Genomic DNA, 19,600 nt, shown 5'->3' with positions numbered 1-19,600 from the left:
GCACTAATTAAGTCATGATTAAAATACCTTTAAATAATACAAAGTTTGATCAACAAAAATTTCTGTTTTTCTTTTGATATTGTGTTAACAGTGTTGGCACTTTATAAAATAACTCAGTGTAAAAGCTTATTAGATTCAAATATTTTTTTCAAAGAGAGCACATAGATTTTTTTAGTGTTTCAGATCTTATCAGTGAGGAAAAGTGAAATTTTTTCCCTGTATCTTAGAAAGTTAGAGATAATTCCACTAATTTAAAGGCAAAGTATGGTACAGTAACTGAGTTGACGCAAGATTTACAGACATATTTTTATGAGAAAAAATGTATTTAAAAAAAAATAATGTTGTAGAATTAGGTAAATGACTCTTTGGGGCTTTTTTAATAAATAAATATTACCAAAAGAAAATTACAATAAAATATTTTGATTACACAATGATACATGATGGAAAAAATTCACTATTTCGGACAACAAAAAAATCATGATTTTCAGCTATATAAGACACTATTTGCGGAAATTCTTATATTGTTATGGACTTTAACATCTTATAATTCAGAACAATAAGTGACAAAACACATTATTAAAATGATTAAAAATATAACCATTTGAAAAAAGCAGAAAAAAAAGACTTTGAACACCAAATGTACATGCAATTATAGAATCACCCAGCCAACAATACATTGTATGGGTCAAAATGATCAATTTTTCTTTCATGCCAAAACCTTTAGGATCATGTTCCATGAAGATATTTTGTAAATTTCCTAACGTAAATATATCAAAACTTTTTTATTAGTAATATACATTGCTAAGAACTTCATTTGGACAACTTTAAAGGCGATTTTCTCGGTATATAGATTTTTTGCAACCTCAGATTACAGATTTTCAAATAGTTGTATCTCGGCCAATTAAAGGCGATTTTCTCAGTATTTTGATTTTTTTTTTTTTTTTTTTTTTTTTTGCACCCCCAGATAAATAGTTGTATCTCAGCTAAATATTGTCCTATCCCAACAAACCAAACATGTGGAACAATGGAAAGCTTAAAAATCCAGCTTTCAACGGATCCATAAATCTTAATTTTTTTTAAAAAAACTGACCCTTATGACGGGTTTTGTGGTCCAGGGTCACATATTACTAGATGTTTTGCACAAGGTTATTAACTTCTGTGAGAAAAAATAGAATAAAAGCAAGCAAAACAGCTAAAATGTTATGTATTCATGTGAGTAATGTTTCTGTAATTTAATTTTCTTCTTAATCTTGTTCCTTCAGATGCGTGTTCAATCTTCTGGCTATTCAATGACAAACTCAGTTCAGTTTGCTGTCAGTGTTCATCAAGTGAATATCAACTGTTTTTTTTTTTTTTAGCAAATATCACCAGAAAGCAAAAAGGTAAGACTTTTGTCGTTTGGCACATGTAATTAAATATCATAGTCAAACAGGCGTATCGTTAACACCTACCGGTCTAAATTTGAAGTAGTTTTGTTTATTGACGTTCATCACATCCAATCATATAGTCGTATTGCATAGATCGTCAATTACGATTGGACAACACGATAAGGTAGGCGGTGCTTCACAAATACGGAAGCACAAACCGCGATGTTTTGAAACAGTTCCCCGTTTGACAATTCTCAAATTAATACACATTGTGTTCAACGAAATCCGCTTTAAATCAGTTGTATTTCTCCTTTAGATGTATAAGAAGTATTTAACATTCATTGTACAAATTGAGTGTAATTAATCATTTGAAAAGCGAGATTAACTAGCGAGCTAACCAGCTAGCCAGTTGTCTGGGAAACGGAAACGCAAACTAAACACGCAGGATGTGACTCACGAGCCAACAATTTCAACTTTAGAAACTTTTATCTTGGCGACCATGCTGCGGTCTGCCAGAGATAACGACGGCCAGTCGTTAGACATTTATTCTGATGATGAAGATAGCGCTGCATTAGCAGGAAGAAATAACATGTCGGGGGAAATAAATACAGCTTCACTTGAGAGCAGCGAGATCCGCTGGGCAACGCCTGGGCGGCAACCCGTGCGCCAGCGGTACTGGAAAGACACACACCTGTGGCCCGCTCGTATATTCTCTGTACTTTGCAGCGTAGTCATCGTCTCATTTATCGCTGTGCTCGTCTCCTTCTTGTACATCGTATTAAAAGGTAACGTTAAAATAAATTCATATGTATATCTCAGAACCCTTATCCTGAAGCTCAAGCATGTGCAATACCTAATAACATAATGCATTATGCATTTGATTAATAATTCTTTGATCTATAGATCTAAGAGTAGAGAGGATAACCACTGAGGATGGATCAGAAGTGAGACTCCTAGGTAGGTCCAGATTACACTTACACTTACTCTAACATAGTGGCTGCATGTTGTAAAACAGGACTTTTTTTCTGGCAGGTTTTTGGAGCATCCTAGTCCTCTCTTCTGTGGCTGGAGTTCTTTGTTGCAGTTTCTCCTGGACCCTAACCTACTTTGACTCCTTTGAGCCAGGAATGTTTCCCCCAACTCCTCTTTCTTCAGCCAGACTCAAGTGAGCCTGTTTTATCTCTTTGCACAATGAAATCACCAAACCATGTTGCACACTGTCAGATTTTCTTTCTGCTCATACATTTGCGTACCTTTGCAGAAAAATAATTTTAGGGAAAAAAGGAAATGAAAATTGCTTTCTTTTTTTCTTTAGTACTGTCCCAAATAAGCAGTTTAACAGATGCACTTCTTAAGATCTGAGGGTATGTAACATTAATTGATGCTTAAGATGGCAACAAATGCATTATGATCCATGAGGTATAAACGTAAATTGTAGTAATTTGTCTTGTTGGAAACGTAAATATCTAAGGTAGCTTCTGAAAGGTGTTACTAAATGAAAAAAATGCTTTAAATATTATGTAAAATAAGAGAAAATTACAAATCATCATCTTGTTAAAAAAAAAAAAAGTTTACACCCCACAGCTCTTAATGCGTCATGTTGCTTTCTTGAGCATCAGTATATAGAGGGATTGCGTTTACGTAACGATTTGGTCAGTTACCCGGATGCATGGCCATATTGGCAATACTGGGGTGTAAACAACAGCGTTGATTGCACGGTTAATGTACTACGGAATACATTGTTTTGCTAATTTACGCTGTCCAAACCACGGAAAAATGTGGAAGCTGCTAAATCATATAGAGAGGGACTTAGTAAGTAGGAAAGTGAACAATATTTTGACAAACTAAAGTTAATAGGTGGTAAAGATACGTAATATAATAATAATATTTAACCTACTTGACCGGAAATAAGAACAAACGTGAATGTTGTCACGATTTTGCCCTGGAAATCCTAGTTCTGTTTGGCCCAAATGACTTTTGTTCCTCAGACAGTTTTTTACACTCTTCACCTTAATTTGTAATAACTTTTAGCAGTCTATAATACTCCAAATGTTTTTTTCCCATTCCGACCGATTAGTACACCCAAACATGACAATAATTGACCACTTTCGTCAGCAATAATCTGCAAAATATGCAAGTTTCATTTGGTTCAGTGACATTGTTCATGTTCAGTGCAATATGGCCAATTGATGACGCAATGTGTAAACAAAAAAACCTATTGTTCTCAGTGTGAAAAGATAGATCTCAAAATCATACAGTCACTGTTGGTAAGGGTTCAAATGTGCATAAGATGCTAGAAAACCAAAGAATGTGCAGGATTTGGAGTTTTTTTTTTTTCCTAAAGAACAGTGGGTAGACAATGAATATGAACTATCCCAAAACATAAAAACAGTTTTTGATCATCCAGGTAGCAACATACAATATTAGTGTACAAATATCAATGTAAACTTTTTAGGTTAAAATATTTTGTTTATTAAATATAGCAATCTAAACCACAGGAAACCACACTAAGTGCCATTTTATTGAAAAGACTGGTCAAAAAGAAAAAGTTTAGGCAGTAACCAAAGGCCTTCACATTAAGGCACATATGGCTCTGATGTTTGAGTTGTTTCCTGTCTACTAAGATACCTTCATGTGGTCGATTTTTGGTGGAAGCATAGATGTTTTCCGTAGATTGCATATGATTGACCAATAGTAGTGATTAAATTTTTGTTTGGGTATCTGTAAAGCTCACTTGAATTTGTTCTAGATCATTAGATGTGGCCTTATGGTGCTTTGGAAGCTGGTCTAAAGCCAGTAGGAGGGACCCTTATACAAAAATACTGTTTGTTTAGTCATTAACCATCTGGGTTGCAACTGCCTTCAGTTTCAGGAAACACATCATTTCCATTTTCCAAGTAATTCAAACTAATCTTTTGCAATAGCGCTGTGTGTGTTACTGTTCAGAAGTAACCAAAAGAATAAGTCTAAAACAAAGATATCAGAAGATTTTGTTTTAGAAATTACATAAAATTTCACGTTTATCTGCAGTAGGCAGAGAAAATCAAATTCCAAGTAGAAGTGATTATCCAATCACTTCACTCCATTCTCACCCATTATCATGCTAGTGAGTTAATTTACTGCTGCAGCACCTGTGACAGTCATCCCACTGATCCTGTGAGCACTATTCATTTATTTCAGTGCTTGATGTCTGATTGTTTCTACAAGTAGCTGTTTTTTCCATGGCAGGTTCTGCTCAGTAGTGTAATACCCTGAGAGAGTACAACAGTTATAGGAACATGTTATCAAGGCTGTTCCTCTGGTCTGAGGTTATTCAGCCATTTTTCCTATTTTGTTTTTAGCTGTCAGTGCCTTATAAGCTTGTCAGCTGGTAAAATAGAAAATTGTTCCCATCTCTTTGTGCTGGTTCGACTCGCCCGGGCGAGAGCACAGACTCGGAGGAGAACAGAAAAGCAATTTTCCTGTAATTGCTTTTCATCTTCAGACCTGAATACTTGCACCAAGCGGAACATTCAAAAACTGTCCCACAATTGGTCCTTAGGGATTTTGTGTGGCTCCAAGGCCCATCAAATATGTCTAAATGTCCTTTACCCCAACTGCTAATGCTCTTGGAGAAGAGAGCGAGGAGGGGAATTTGCCTGAACTTTTTAGTATTGCTCTTTCCAAATTAATTGACTTTCATTTAGCTGGCTTTTTTTTTTTTTTTTTTTTTTTGGAAGGGTGGGGATTAGTTCACCCAAAAATAAATTTTCTGTCATCATTCATGATCCTCATGTCCTTCCAAACCTATAAGACTTTTGACATCTTGGATACACAAATGAAGATATTTGAATGAAACCAGAGCGATTTCTCTCTCCATTGAAAGTCCACACTAACAAAACTTTGACACTAAAGAGAAGACATAATGGCTTTATAATATGAACATATTTAAGTTAGGCCTTTATTCAGATAAACATTGAACAATGGACATGCAGAGAGTTCCTCAAATATGTGAACCTGGACCAAAAAACTAGTCATAAGGGTCAGTTTTTTGAAATCGAGATTAATACATCATCTGAAAGCTGAATAAATAAGATAATACCATTGATGTAGGGTTTGTTAGGATATGACAATATTTCGTTGAGATAAAACTATTTGAAAATCTGGAATCTGAGGGTGTCTAAATATTGAGAAAATTGCCTTTAAAGTTGTCCAAATGAAGTTCTTAGCAATGCTTATTACTAATCAAAAATTAAGTTATGATATATTTATAGTAGAAAATGTACAAAATATCTTCATTGAGCATGATCTTTACTTAATATCCTAATGATTTTTGGCATAAAAGAAAAATCAATCATTTTGACCCATGCAATGTATTGTTGGCTATTGCTACAAATATGTGCAAACCTGTGCTACTTGCAACTGGTTTTGTGGTCCAGGGAAGCTCAGATGCACTTATTTGTAACATAGGAACCAATGAGGTTTGTACTCGCGTGTCACGCAAGCTTGTTTGAGCCCCACAAGAACCAGTGAGGATTGTTCTTGCACGTTAAGCAAGTACAGTTTGGCTTTCAAAGTGTCCATTCAGAAGACTTATAAACTGCTAGATTTGTATGGATTTCTATTACAAACTCTCTATGAAGTGTTTAGGACTTTCCATTTGTGTTTTGGAGATTTTTAATAATTCATATTTCTATTAATGGTAAGAGCAAACCTTCGTGACTGTGTCCTCTTTTGCTACATAAGTCTGAGCTGTTAGCAGGAAGTGTTAACCACAGAAAGAATGCCACAGCCAAGTCAGTGAGACCTACATATCACAAGGTGGAGCTGGTGAAACCCTAGAAACTGTCTCGTCTCCATGGTTAGAAAGTAAACTAACTGACACTGAGGAAAAATAATGAACGTAGGTGCAGATATAAAGCATTAGTCACTCTCTCAGTGGTTTACCCACTGCATAAATGAGGAAGTGTTTGGAAGGTGTGATAAATTGCTGTTAGCCCATCCGACTGTGAATTCTGTTGTATTTCCAGTGACCTTAGTACTTCCGACATTTATTTCCAGGAGCTTTGTGTCCACAAGGTAGGAGGCACGTGTACAGCGATGGATGCCATGACAAGCTGTTGCCATTCGCAGATTTAATACCTCCGTTTAGATTCAATGATCCAGTCATGAGAAAAACTAAGCTTTGAAAGACTTCAGAGGACACTCAAATGATAACATCCTCTAATGAATATTGAACAGTGACCTAAAACTAAACTAAAAATGATGCAGCCTTACGTATTCTGGAACGAAGTTTGTAGCAGAGCTCTTTAAAGTTGTTTTTCAACTTTAATGAATTCATGCTAGATGGCACCCCTTGAACTTCTCATTCATATGCGATGTTGAAAAGACAGGGAGCCCCATTTGAAGCCAGCTGAAACGTGTCTGCTCTGCTGACTTTGAGTTTGCAAATTAGTTTAAGGCTCTGCTCCAATTTATGAATCTATAAGCCAGTTTCTGATTGGCTGTTTGAGAGGAACGTTATTGATTGTGTCTGGAGGCTTGGCGATAAAACCCAGGGTTAGTTCATCGCCAAGCGAGTTGGTTATCTAATCACACAGCGGTGCTCTGACGATGTCTGTCCTAAACCCAACATACACAGCCGGCTCAGAACGCAAACAGCCTATCGACCAGCTAGCAGCCGGATGGGGTATATTGACTGACCCCCACGGAACTGTGACTGGGTCTGCTTGTTCCTTCACGCTTGCATAGCTCCAGTTCACCACCACAAAACAGCGGTGGTCGAACCACACACTCTGTCCTATTGGCATTTTCCATGCCAGTTTTCACTGTATGTCTGGCAATTAGCCTCTCGCATTATCCTCAAATGACTCGCATGCTAATAGAAGCTTTCCTCCTTTGTTTCCAGATATGCACACACGTATTAGTATAATGCACCCATCACTTTGTTTCCATAGAAACCCAACCTTTCAATCATTGGGTGCATATGGTCACAGTCAGTTGTTTGTGGCTCTGTCTCCAGCAGATAAGCTTTACATTATCTGCTTCCGTTGTAGGTGAGGTTCAGGGAGTTTACGCCACAACAATTGATTTGCTGAATTAACTGGCTAATAGAAATTAGTTTAGCCTCTTTCAGTGCTTTGGGTTTTTAGTCGTGCCGTTCCCTGATTTGATCTCACATCCGTAAATTATCTGAATGGATGGCCTTAATTATAATCAGTTCCCAAACAGTTTTCCCCCATTGATATGTTGGGAAATGCCTGGCTTCCTAATGTTCCATGTCAAGGCTGCTGTTTGTCTAAAGTGTGTCATTAAGTCTGTTTTGTCTTTTGGGATAAATTTACTTTAGTGTTTCCTGGCTTTAAAAAAGGTTTATCAGACATAAGCTGATAAAGCTGTATCTGAGCATGTGATATGTCTGGTTGAGACTTATTATTGAAAATGAGCTTTAATGCCATGGTCTTGTTCATTTTGATGCCATGCACCACTGTTTCCGGGTCCAAATGATGGGGGGGGGGGGGGTGTCTTTTTCCACAAATTTAATAAGAAGGGTTGCATTGACCTATTAAGATTTTGCTTACATCTTTCTTGTAAGTAGATATATTTTTTTTTACATTTTTACAGTTTTCAGAGATAAATCAATAACAATTACAATTTTAACAATATTTCAAGTGTGATTAATGAGATAGTTGTTTATATTTAAAAGGCAAAAGCTGATCATACTGATTTCAAACTTAAGGATTCATTAGTTTGAATATAGACATTTTTCCTGAACGCGGAAGTCACGCCTGACTTTTAACAGGAAGTATGCTTTGCATTTCCAGTCTCCAGTGTTTCCACTCAAATTAGCGTATTTTCCGAGCTGATAATCTAATGTTAAACCTATTAAAATGTTTTTTAAAAGCACATGGCTCCATAGCACCATCACTTTGCAATGTCGCAATGACCATCATTTGTCAGTGCCTTACTCTTCAAAGTTTAATGAGTATCTAGATGACATGAAGCTGCTGACGTTAGGTACATCTAAAACAGATGGGCACTAGTTAAATAGGTTCCTGTGGAGACCTGAACAGAAGAGCATCCAATCTAAAGTTAGAATTTGTTATGGTGGCACTCAACGTTTGCTAAGGAAAGAGGTCTATACATTGAACCAAACACTATCATAACATCTTAGTTGATAAGTCAGTATACTTTTATTTTTAACAAAACATCCTATGTTTTGGTCGTGACAGCACATTTTCAGTGGTGATAGTATTAAATGTACCCTGTACTAAATGATGCACCAAACACCCAAATGGCTGCCCGCTGTTTTGGCTGTGTGTTCACTATTCACTGCTGTGTCTGTGAATTTGGATGGGTTACATGTTGAGCACATGTTCTGAAATACTACCAAAAAAAATAATAAAATAAAATCAAGAATGAAATCAGAGAAGTACTCTTTGTGTATGCGTATTGAGTGCTCAGAAAACAGTACTGAATTGAATTCTCTTTTGCCACTTCATGCACTTCAATGGTTTAAAATGCTAAAATGTTTAAATTGGAAATGCATGCAAATTGTAAACTACAACCCGTTTCACACCTACAAATGAGTGAACAACATGAATCAAGTAAGAAATTTTATATCACTATTAAAGATAGCCTGTTGGGCAGGGCGGTGATACATTTTGGTAGCCCGACTAAAAGATACAGTAGCCCCAGGAACATGTATGAATTGCATTTTTTATGTTCTCGAATAGATTAATGGAACAATTTGTCCCATTGGTGCAGATTTGCACTCCTCAACCTGCTACTCTAAAAGCATGTTCAAATTAGCCATTAAAGAGGACTCATGGGAGTGGATAACATGGGACATCTGGATGCCTCATAATGGGAATTTTATGGGCCTGTGCACTCACTAGAGTAGAGTAATGGCCAGCTGATATGATCAATGCACTTGTCCATGTTCCATGCACGGTCCTCAGATTTGTTTGTTCCGTGTGCTTTTAAACTTCCAGGCATTAGAGGTAGACACCTCTAGAGAGTAACAGACTGATTGAGTGGTAAAATAAAAAGTGGTTGTACATCATTTAGCTGTACAATTAATCAGATAAATAATTTAGATTATTACAGCTGTTACGATTACAAGTGTATTGATTACAGTACCTCATACATAACTTCCATTGCATTAGAGGTTTCTATTTACATTGTGCTTTTTGCATCAGTTAAGCAATAATTTGTCAGTTGTGCACAAGAATTCCAACCAAGAATTGAACCTAGTTAGATTGCTCCCCTTATGCCCCTTATGTTAGTTCAAGCAGAAATGACATATAAATGCAGTGCGTCAGTCACACTTACCAGGAAAGCGAGTGAATAAATGCATATATACACAGGCTTACCAATTGATGCGTCCCTAATAGCAGTTTACGCTCATGATTTAGTACGATTACCTTCACATCAGAAGCGAACCATATCAGAGTTTGCATGAACTGTGCCCCAGATCACCCTTTTTAAGCGGACTTGGGTACAGTTTGCACACCCAAGTTCAGAAAACAGGGTTTACATAATCCAAACAAACCAAATTCTGACATGAAACAGACCTAGGTGTGCACCAAAAGTGCTATTGTTAAAGCCCCCTTAAATTAATTACTTTAGAACCAAAGTGAAAAGCATTATGTTGGATTTGCAATGTTATGATCAATGAGGTCAAGACACAGTGTAAATAAGATTCATGACAGCATAAACTGCTTCATTAGTTATATTAAAGATTTTGTGGGAATCCAAACCTCTTTAATAAAACAAAAGGCTGGAATGTACTGCACAGCTTTTGCCCATATTTGCAGTCTAGAGGAGTCGACTCTAGTTGTCAAAAGTCAGAGCCAGTCTGCAGAGTGTTGGCAGTTGACAGATTGCCACAAAAAGTGAGGTCTGTGATAGGTTTCAGACTATGATTCATCCAGCTGGAGGATATCAGACATGTTTGGTATTTTAGAGACAACGTTACAACACACCGTTTTCAATAATACATCTTCTAGCAAAAATCCGGATGTTTTTGTCTGAGTTTGTGTTCAGAATGACTTGAAAGTCTGGTAGTGTGTGATATTCAGTCATTTAATGCATGATGTACTCTGTAACCATTTACAAAGTCAGCAGGTGTATGATGTCTAGTTTTCAAAAATATGTTCAGATTAGTGTCTAGTATATTTTAGTACTGACCTGAATAAGATATTTCACATAAAAGATGTTTACATATTAGGGTTGTCACGATACCATAAAAATGACTTACGATACTATACCAGCTGAAGTATCACGATACCGAGTAGTATCCCGATACCATGCAGTATTCTGTTAATTTAAAATTCAATTCTACAAAATGAATAAATTCATAAATAAAAAGATGTAAATGAAAACAGGCAAGATTTTTCTCTTCATTAATGTGAATGAATGACTGGCTATTGTTATCCATGAAATCATGTAAACAAAACTCATCTGAGCACTGCACAGAAGCTTCATGAAGTGACATTTAGATGTGGTATTTATACATTTAGACTGTACTTATAATTACATAATGTTATAAGATTAGGATTTTAAATACAAAACCCTAATATAGAAACATGTTGGAAAAGAATGTAATATTATGGGAAACATAAAACCAGCCAGCAGGTGGCAGCAATGTTCATGATCGAATCATTCAAACGATTCTTTTAAAACGTCTGAATCATTCAGGAGTGAATCAAATGATTCGTTTTTATGAATGGCATAGTGAATCAGTGATTCGCCCAAACCAACGCCAATTCAGATTCCAACACAGAAACGAAACAAAAACATCTTGCTCGTGTCGTATTGCTGAACTGTCACTAGCATTTTTGCTGCCATATCTTTTAAAATTTCCAAGTAAGCAGGTTGTATATTAAAACGTATTTATATATAATGTTAAAAAACATATGTATATAATGATTGATAAGAACCAAGTGGAAAAACCACTATGTTAAAGGAACACTCCACTTTTTTTGGAAATAGGCTCATTCTCCAACTTCCCCCGAGTTAATAAGTTGATTTTTACCGTTTTGAAATCCATTCAGCCGTTCTCCTGTTCTGGCGATATCACTTTTAGCATAGCTTAGCATAGATCATTGAATCCTATTAGACAAGTGTTTCTCAACTCCAGTCCTCGGGGCCCACTGCTCGGCACATTTTGTATGTCTTCCTCATTTAAGGCACCTGATTTTGAGCATCAGCTCATTAGAAGAAAGATTCATGAACTGAACTGAGTGTGTCAGACTCAGAAACATACAAAATGTGCAGAGCAGTGGGCCTCGAGGACTAGAGTTGAGAACCACTGTGAGACCAATAGCATCGCGTTCAAATGACCAACGAGTTTCCATATTTGTTGTATTTAAAACTTGACTCTTCTGTAGTTATATTGTGTGCTTAGACCGGTGGAAATGCAAAGCTGCGAGTTTCTAGGCTGATAAGATTTGGAACTACACTTCCATTCCAGCGTAATAGTCAAGGAAGTTTGCTGCCATAATATGGCCGAAGCAGGCGGAGTATTATCAGAAATGAGTTCCCAGCTAGTTTAGCATTTGCACATGTGCTGCGTGGTATTACTGCTCCTGCTTTCGTTTGTGTTTTTCTGAGGAAACAAAGTCACCTACATCTTGGATGCATTGGGGGTAAGCAGATAAACATCAAATTTTCATTTTTGGGTGAACTATCCCTTTAAGAGCATTGGGGGAGCTTATTTTGTCTTCTGGGAAACATGTAAGCATCTTCTGTAGCTTCTAAAGGGCAGTACTAAAAGGAAAAAAATATATTTGATATGACATTTAGGCAAAATAAGAAAAATGTACACATCTTTATTCTCTTAACGCTCTTAATGCTTTGTTTTCCCTTCTGGAGCATCAGTGAGTGTTTGAATCTTCTGTAATAGTTACATATGAGTCCCTCAGTTGTCCTCAGTGTGAAAGATGGATCTCCAAATCATAGTCATTGTTGGAAAGGGTTCAAATACACAAAAATATGGAAAAACCATAGTTTGTGAGACCTGAGAGATTTTTCTAATGAACAGCGGGCAGTTTAACTGTTCAAGACAAACAAGGGACTCATGAACAACCATCACCAAACAAAAAAAAAAAAAACTGTGGATCGTTCTGGTAGGGGTGGGCGGTACACCGGTATCATAGTCAACACCGGTGTGACATTGCGCCACGACATGGATTTTCTAATACCGTCAATACCGTAATAAATCAATGTTGTGCATTGAACGGCTGCATTTACATCAATAATAGCTAATTCTAAATAATAAGCTACACCTAAGTTTAATTTGCCTGCGACCGTTTGTCAATTACGTGCGCTCATAGACAGTCGGTGCGTTCACACTACACCATGCGCATGGCGTCACTCACTCTAGTTTATCCGCGGGAGGTTTCCCCATCACTCGCGCAAATAACAACACGGCGCGATCGACAATGGCGGAGATAAATACGACTGCTGCTTTGTTCCTGTTGTGCAAGTTCTAAATGCACCGGAAAGCCAAACCCCGACCGACCTGTCTAGGTTCACAGCACAGTAATGTATCACAGACATATCTCACGATTCCTTCTATCAACAAAGTGTGTAGAGAGAGTAAATATGAGATTGATTGCAGTACAGAGAGCGTCTTTGATTAAGATAGAGTTTTGTTATATCGCAAACTAAGATGAGGGACAGCTTTTAATATTTTTATGGGAGTTTGTAAATTAGATATTAATTTACTACAGCCGTTAAATAAACAAGAAGTTATTATTAGGTGACTTACATTACTGAGAATAACACTATACCCGATTTTGCTCAGTTTCATTTTCAAAATTTATTCTGGAATAAGTCACACCGCTGTGTTTAAATGAAGATGCACAGTTCTCCAATCAAACACAGCGGTGTTTCGTTTATAAGTGAACGTGCATTTTTAAACTAATCTAGTGAAATGATTCAATTTCGCATTCATAAAGAGAGTCACTTGAATGAACGTGTTCAAACGAATCAAATGAACAATACGATTCAGTAATTAATTTCATTGTCTTGCCGCCACCTGCTGGCAGATCCTTTCAGTTATTGAAATCTTAAATACTCGTGTATTCCAAATTTTATTTAAAAAAACCCCCACTAATCTCAACATGATTTTATAGATTTGATTGCACTCATGGCACCTCTGAGCCTCATTTTCATGGACAAAACTATACAAATAAAGACAGAAATCTTGCTGATGATTATTACTTGCGGAACTATTGGCACTACCTCACAGGGGTTTCAGTTCAATGAAGCAAATTGACTTGACTGGAGAAGCCATATCTCAGTGGATTCACTCCACCAACTCTTATTTGTCAGCATTGAAGGGCCTGAGTTGGACCTTTTCAATGGCCAAAAGGTAGTTGAAAGATGGCCCTGAGAGTATCGCTCTAGAACAGAGACAATATTTGTGATCTTCTGATCAAGACCAGGAACATAATACCGTGATATTATACCGGCACCGTTCAAAAGATGAAAAATACCGTGATATTAATTTTAGGTCATATCGCCCACCCCTACGTTCTGGTAAAAGCACAGTATTACGAATCAAGTGTATGTAAACCTATAAACGGGGTTATTTTTAAAACGATTGTTTTCTTTTGTGGACTGTTAATGCATTTTATGTGAAATATCTTATTGGGGTTAGTGCTAAATAAAAATAGCATGCATTTTGTATGATCTCTCTTAGCTTGGTTAAATTTACATTTTGCAGATTTTGCATGGTGTAAACTTTTGACCCTTAACTGTATGTCATGCACTTGTCCAACACAAAATAAGTACTTTCATGTAAATTGTATTAAACTAACAATATAAAGGACAATAATCAATTATTATGATTTTTGTTGTAGTCACACCATTTGTATGTTTGTGTTTTGCTTTTGCAGAAGAATGACCGGACACTCTTTCCACATGGGCTACAGTATGGCTATACTCAACGGCATAGTGGCTGCGCTCACTCTTATATGGTACCTCACCTGATGTGCCTCATCTACCACCCATCCATGGACACCTTGACTGTCATTTAACTTGAAATTACCAGGAGGCAATTTTAAGTTTAAATAGTTCACCCCAAAATGAAAATCTGCTGAAAATGCATCTCAAGACATCCTCACTCCCAGCCAAGATTTAGAAGAGTTCGCCTCTTCGTCGGAACAGACTTAGAGAAACTTGCTCACTAATAGATCTCTCCTGTGAATAAGTGCCATCATTTTCATTCTTGGGTAAACTATTGCTTTAATGGCAGGAGAAGCTGTCAAATAATGTTAACTACAGATAAAAAAAAAAAAAAAAAAGCACAAAAACAAGGAAACAATGCAATACTAGTTTTAAAAAATTATGTGTAATTTTCTTAGTCATTCAGACACTGAATAACAATAAGTGAAACAATACGTAAAGTACAATGTTTTATTTTTTAGAGGATTTCTCGTATTTTCATAAATGCTAATTTGACAAATTCAGTACACAAGGCACAACGCACAATGACTTTTTATAATGGACTACATTTCAGAAAATATAACATTAGCGAAGTCAGATCTCTTTGTTACTCAGTTATTTTATCATATAAAAAGCTTTTATTACAGAATCCTGTGCTAGCAGCCTTTTACCATTACAATAGCAGTGCATTAAATCTGTTTTTTGCCCTTTTGATGTCATTCATTGTCAATGTGGCAACACACAGATGCTGTTTAAGTCTTTTTCAATAAATTGGATTTGCATTTTAGGACCTCCGCTCAGCAAAGACGAGAGTCCCTTTGCAGTCGTGCTTTATTAAAACTGGAAGTTGCTGCTCTATTGAGCGTTTTAATGGGGGAAATCATTAATACAATAGCTGTTTTGGGGTTGATGGAGAGTGACCGTGTTAAAGCTTTGTTGAAAGCCTGGGAGAAGGTCAGAGAGTGTAGAAGTGTGGATTTAATTTATGACTTTAATTATTTGATGCAGACTCTGCCAGGCCATGATTACTTTTTTCTTCTTCATTAGATTAGCAGGCCCTGTAGCGACTCATTCCAGCTAGCGCTAATGCACTGGTCTGTCTCGTATATATGGAGTATTAATGTACTGCCGCCTCATGTGTGAGTGTGTTTTTCTTGTGTCTCTGGCAACAGGCTTCTATAATTTGTTTGGACGTTTGTTACAGGACATTTCCATCTCCATTTTAGAACATTTAAATGACCATTTATTCTGATTTTGGTGAGATTTTAGCATTTCCAGAATTAGTTTATCCACCTCAAAACCTGTTGCTTTTAGTTTAATCAGGTATTTTAAGGTAAAGGCGTTTTTTTTTTTTTTTTTTTGTCCTGTGTGTGTGCATGCGTGATCAGCCTTAGAAAACATGTTCTTGCATGACTTGGTGACAAAGTGTCTCTCTTAATGCTGTTTCTGTTGAGGTGAAGGTCTGTCTGAGGTAAACCTCGTCTCACTCGCCTTGAATCGTGCAGTGCAACTGTCACAAACAATATCCAGTCCTAAAACCACCTGATTTGGAGGTTGAGTGGTTTGCTTACTTGTTTTCCTGCCATTTAAATAATCAGGGATGAAACACAACACTGGAATATTCATTGCCTGCACAGGAGGTGGGATATTGTGTCAAATAACGCTAGCAGACATCATTTTGTAAGAATGTATTTATGCAAAAAGCAATAAATTTGCAATTTAAATATATAAAAAAACAAGTTTTCTTTTATTTTTCATATCTTTAATATTTCACTCTAGCACTGCTTATGTGCACTTGCTTTTCCCTTTTTAGTAAAATAAAAAAAAACCTTCACATAAAGTCATAATGTGCTGCAATTCGCAAAGACATAAAAACTAATAGAAACGTCTGTTTTGTAGTTTGCGGGTGAGCGCTCAGTTAAGGCCTAAGGGCGCTGCGGTCCAGAATGCACAGCGCAGACGTGAGCGCGAGTGGCAGTCGATATGAAAGTATTTGCTATGATGCCTTTTTACTTGTCGCCCCCAAGGCTAGTTTTCACGAAAGGGCAGCGAGACATGTAATCATTCTGCAGAATAAAAAATTACACCCACGGCTCGCTGTGTGTCTGACAAAATTGACTCTTAATCTGTCTGATACTTGCCAAAAGAAAAAAAAAACTTCAAACTTCAAATACACTATACAATGAATAACAGGACCGCAATTCATAAAGGTATAATAAAGTTTCAGCTCTGGGCTTGAATTAATGGAATTGCAAGCATGCCATCATAACCATATCTGTCATTGATGATTATTATTGATATGGTTATGTATAATGGCAAAATATCTGATGTGTGCACGCATGTCATTGTTGACATGTTTGAATTTATATGCAAAGGGATAGGAAATGTTCAGGGTAACTATTAAAAACTTATAGGGGACAGGATTTTTTTTTCCATATACATTTTTAAAAATAACATGGCTTTTTTCCCATTATTAAAAAGTACAGAATTTTTTTTTAATTTTTAAACTTAAAGGAGAAGTTCACTTCCAGGAACAAAACTTTACAGATAATGTACTCACCCCCTTGTCATCCAAGATGTTCATATCTTTCTTTCTTCAGTCGTACAAAAATAGTTTGAGAAAAACATTTTTCTCCATGTAGTGGACTTCTATGGTGCCCCGAGTTTGAACTTCCAAAATGCAGTTGGAAAATATCCCAGCTAAGGAAGAAGGGTCTTATCTAGTGAAATGTATTTTTTAAATTACAATTTATATACTTTTTAAACTCAAATGCTCGTCTTGTCTTGCTCTGCCTGAACTTTTCCGGTTTAAGGCAGTTAGGGAATGTCGAAAAACTCCCATCTCATTTTCTCCTTCAACTTCAAAATCGTCTTACTTCACTGTTTTACTTTTTCTTTTTTTCTTTTTTTAAAGGGTGTTAGAGGATGGATACCCGAGCCGAGCCTGACGGTACCCGACGGAACCCGACGGGACGGGCCGGGTTCGGACAGATATTTAGAAAGGATGCTCGGGTTCGGGTCGGGCTCGGTCACATCAGCGCGATAGTGCGCCTGTGTTATAACGGCGCTTTTTGCCCCGTGTGCACTAATGCTCTCATCTGTTGACATTTCTGAACGCTTTCCTACAGTTGCTTAATAAAAGCGGGCTTTCCACACAAAAAAAGTGCATGTGTCATTAGTATGAGAAAAAAAAAGAGATTTTAACTGTGTCGGGCTGGGATCGGGAAAAATGCGGCCCGATCCGCACTCTAAAGGGTGTCTGATCTTCTTTGCATGCTTACTTTGCAAAAACTAGGTCAGTACTTCTGCAGCGATGTAGGGTGATCTGGAAATGATTTTTAAAGTTGGAGGAGAAAATAAGATGGGAGTTTTTTGACTGTCTTGAACTGGAAAAAACGTTCAGGCAGAGCAAGACAAGATGAGCGTTTGAGGTTAAAAAGTATATCAATTGTAAAAAAAAAAAAAAGAAAAGCGTTTTGCCAGATAAGACCCTTCTTCCTTGGCTAGGATTGTTTACAACTGTATTTATGATTGTTTGAAGCCGCATTTAAACTGCATTTTGGAAGTTCAAACTCAGGGCACCATTGAAGTTCATTATATGGAGAAAAAAAAAAAACTAAAAAGTTTTCCTCAAAAAACATACTTTCTTTACGACTGAAGAAGAAAGACATGAACATCTTGGATGTCAAGGGGGTGAGTTCTGGAAGTGAACTTCTCCTTTAACCCCTTACACTCTGCGGCTATTTGGGGGATTTCCGCCTGCATTTGGCCTACCTAAATTCAAATGGTTCCCCTATACACATACAATGGAGGAAATTTAAAAAAAAATGGTTTCATTGTATAGAAAACCTTTTAAACTACATAATATCAGTGTAATTCTTTATAAATAACATTATATAGGTTTCAAATATTACAATAAAAACAAAAAAAACATAGGCGCTTTTTGATTTTTTTTTTCAAAAGTTTTTTTTGAAAGTCTGTAACTCAGGATTTAGGTGTCTCAGTTCTTTGCAAATTGTTTTGTTTGATTCCACTAGGTCTCAGGATATACCAGAAAAAAGATTTTTTCATATAACAGTTTCTAATTGAAAGTTATTGAATTATAACCGAAGGGAGTCGCATTGCCCCTTTTCCCCTTTTTTCCCCCTTTTTTCCCCCTAAAAGTGTCCTTCTGTTTCTTTGCAAAAACAGGTTTTATAAAGCACATTACCCCTTAGAATACTATTTTACTATATACCATAGCACTTTTCATGATAATTGACTGAATTATGTTTCATTTTTATGTTTGCCTGTGTATTTACTGAAACTTCTACTGTACTTTACTGCCAAAATTCAATATACACTCAATACATAGCTTAGCAGATTGTTTTGGTGTCCTTTACGTTTCAAAGTAATTATAGGAATAAAACAAACCTGAATAGAAGCACTGTTATACTTATAGACGCGCTTATGAGCCGCGGATCCTCTGCTCTCCATGGAAACGGCCCGTTATTTATTCATTTAGCGTCTATTTTTGATAATGGAGACCGCTATATTCCTCTGAGACGCATATCTCCGGTTTAAGAGTCCAAAAACTACATATCCCACAATCCTCTCCACCGTCGAAGCATCTTTTGTGACCCGGAACCTCTCCATGCGTCGTCTTCTTCTCTCTGTTCAGCACTACAGGCGGCCGGAGAGTGTAATCTGATCTACAGACACGCTCTGAGTGCGGCCGCAGACACACACACACCTGTTTGAGCGGCTCAGAGCGCGTTTGGAAAGCCGCGGCCGTTCTTCCTTGGGCGCATCTGGCAAAATAACGGATTTCTCAGCAATGGAACAACGCAGAAACGTGAAAATGGTCTTGTTTGAAAGAAGAGATCCTAATCTAAAAGATAAAATGGAGATTATGGCTATTTGCCGCTAACTGAAGCAGTAGTATGTGGAGGAAAGTAATAGAATTTATTATCATATTCTTCAAGTATATTCTGACATCGCGATTCAATTGAAGATAATTTGATCTGTGTTTGTCACACAATAAAATGACAATGAGAATGAGCACTTTCTTGTGATATATGATTTGTCTGTTTTGTGAAAAATATAAGAAAAACACATTCTTTGTAATAATTCTTCACAATCGTTAGGCGGAAATTTGTGTGTGGAACAACATAAATTCTAAGCATAATTTTACTACTTTATGAATCATAAAACTAAAAGTTATGGTATTCCTCGTAAAGAGGAGACTCTAAGCTTTCAAATGAGACCACATATGGGCTGATACTATATGAGGAAGGTCATGTAAATGAAGCAGCAAC

The 19,600-nt window shown here is 36.7% G+C and overlaps 1 protein-coding gene across 1 annotated transcript; it reads left to right on the top strand.

Moving 5' to 3' along the window:
• Positions 1-1,260: 1,260 nt before the first annotated feature.
• arl6ip6 (ADP-ribosylation factor-like 6 interacting protein 6) lies at positions 1,261-16,718 on the top strand. Its single transcript, XM_073852111.1, has 4 exons — positions 1,261-2,152; positions 2,271-2,324; positions 2,400-2,532; positions 14,255-16,718. Exons 1-4 carry the CDS (start codon positions 1,867-1,869, stop codon positions 14,346-14,348), a joined length of 567 nt encoding a protein of 188 aa, XP_073708212.1. The 5' UTR covers positions 1,261-1,866; the 3' UTR covers positions 14,349-16,718.
• The last annotated feature ends 2,882 nt before the right edge of the window (positions 16,719-19,600 follow it).

The sequence above is a fragment of the Garra rufa genome, chromosome 12 (assembly GCF_049309525.1).
Source record: "Garra rufa chromosome 12, GarRuf1.0, whole genome shotgun sequence".
NCBI lineage: Eukaryota > Metazoa > Chordata > Actinopteri > Cypriniformes > Cyprinidae > Garra > Garra rufa.
The sequence above is the reverse complement of the archived record's forward strand: the minus strand, read 5'-3'. Positions and strand labels throughout refer to the sequence as shown.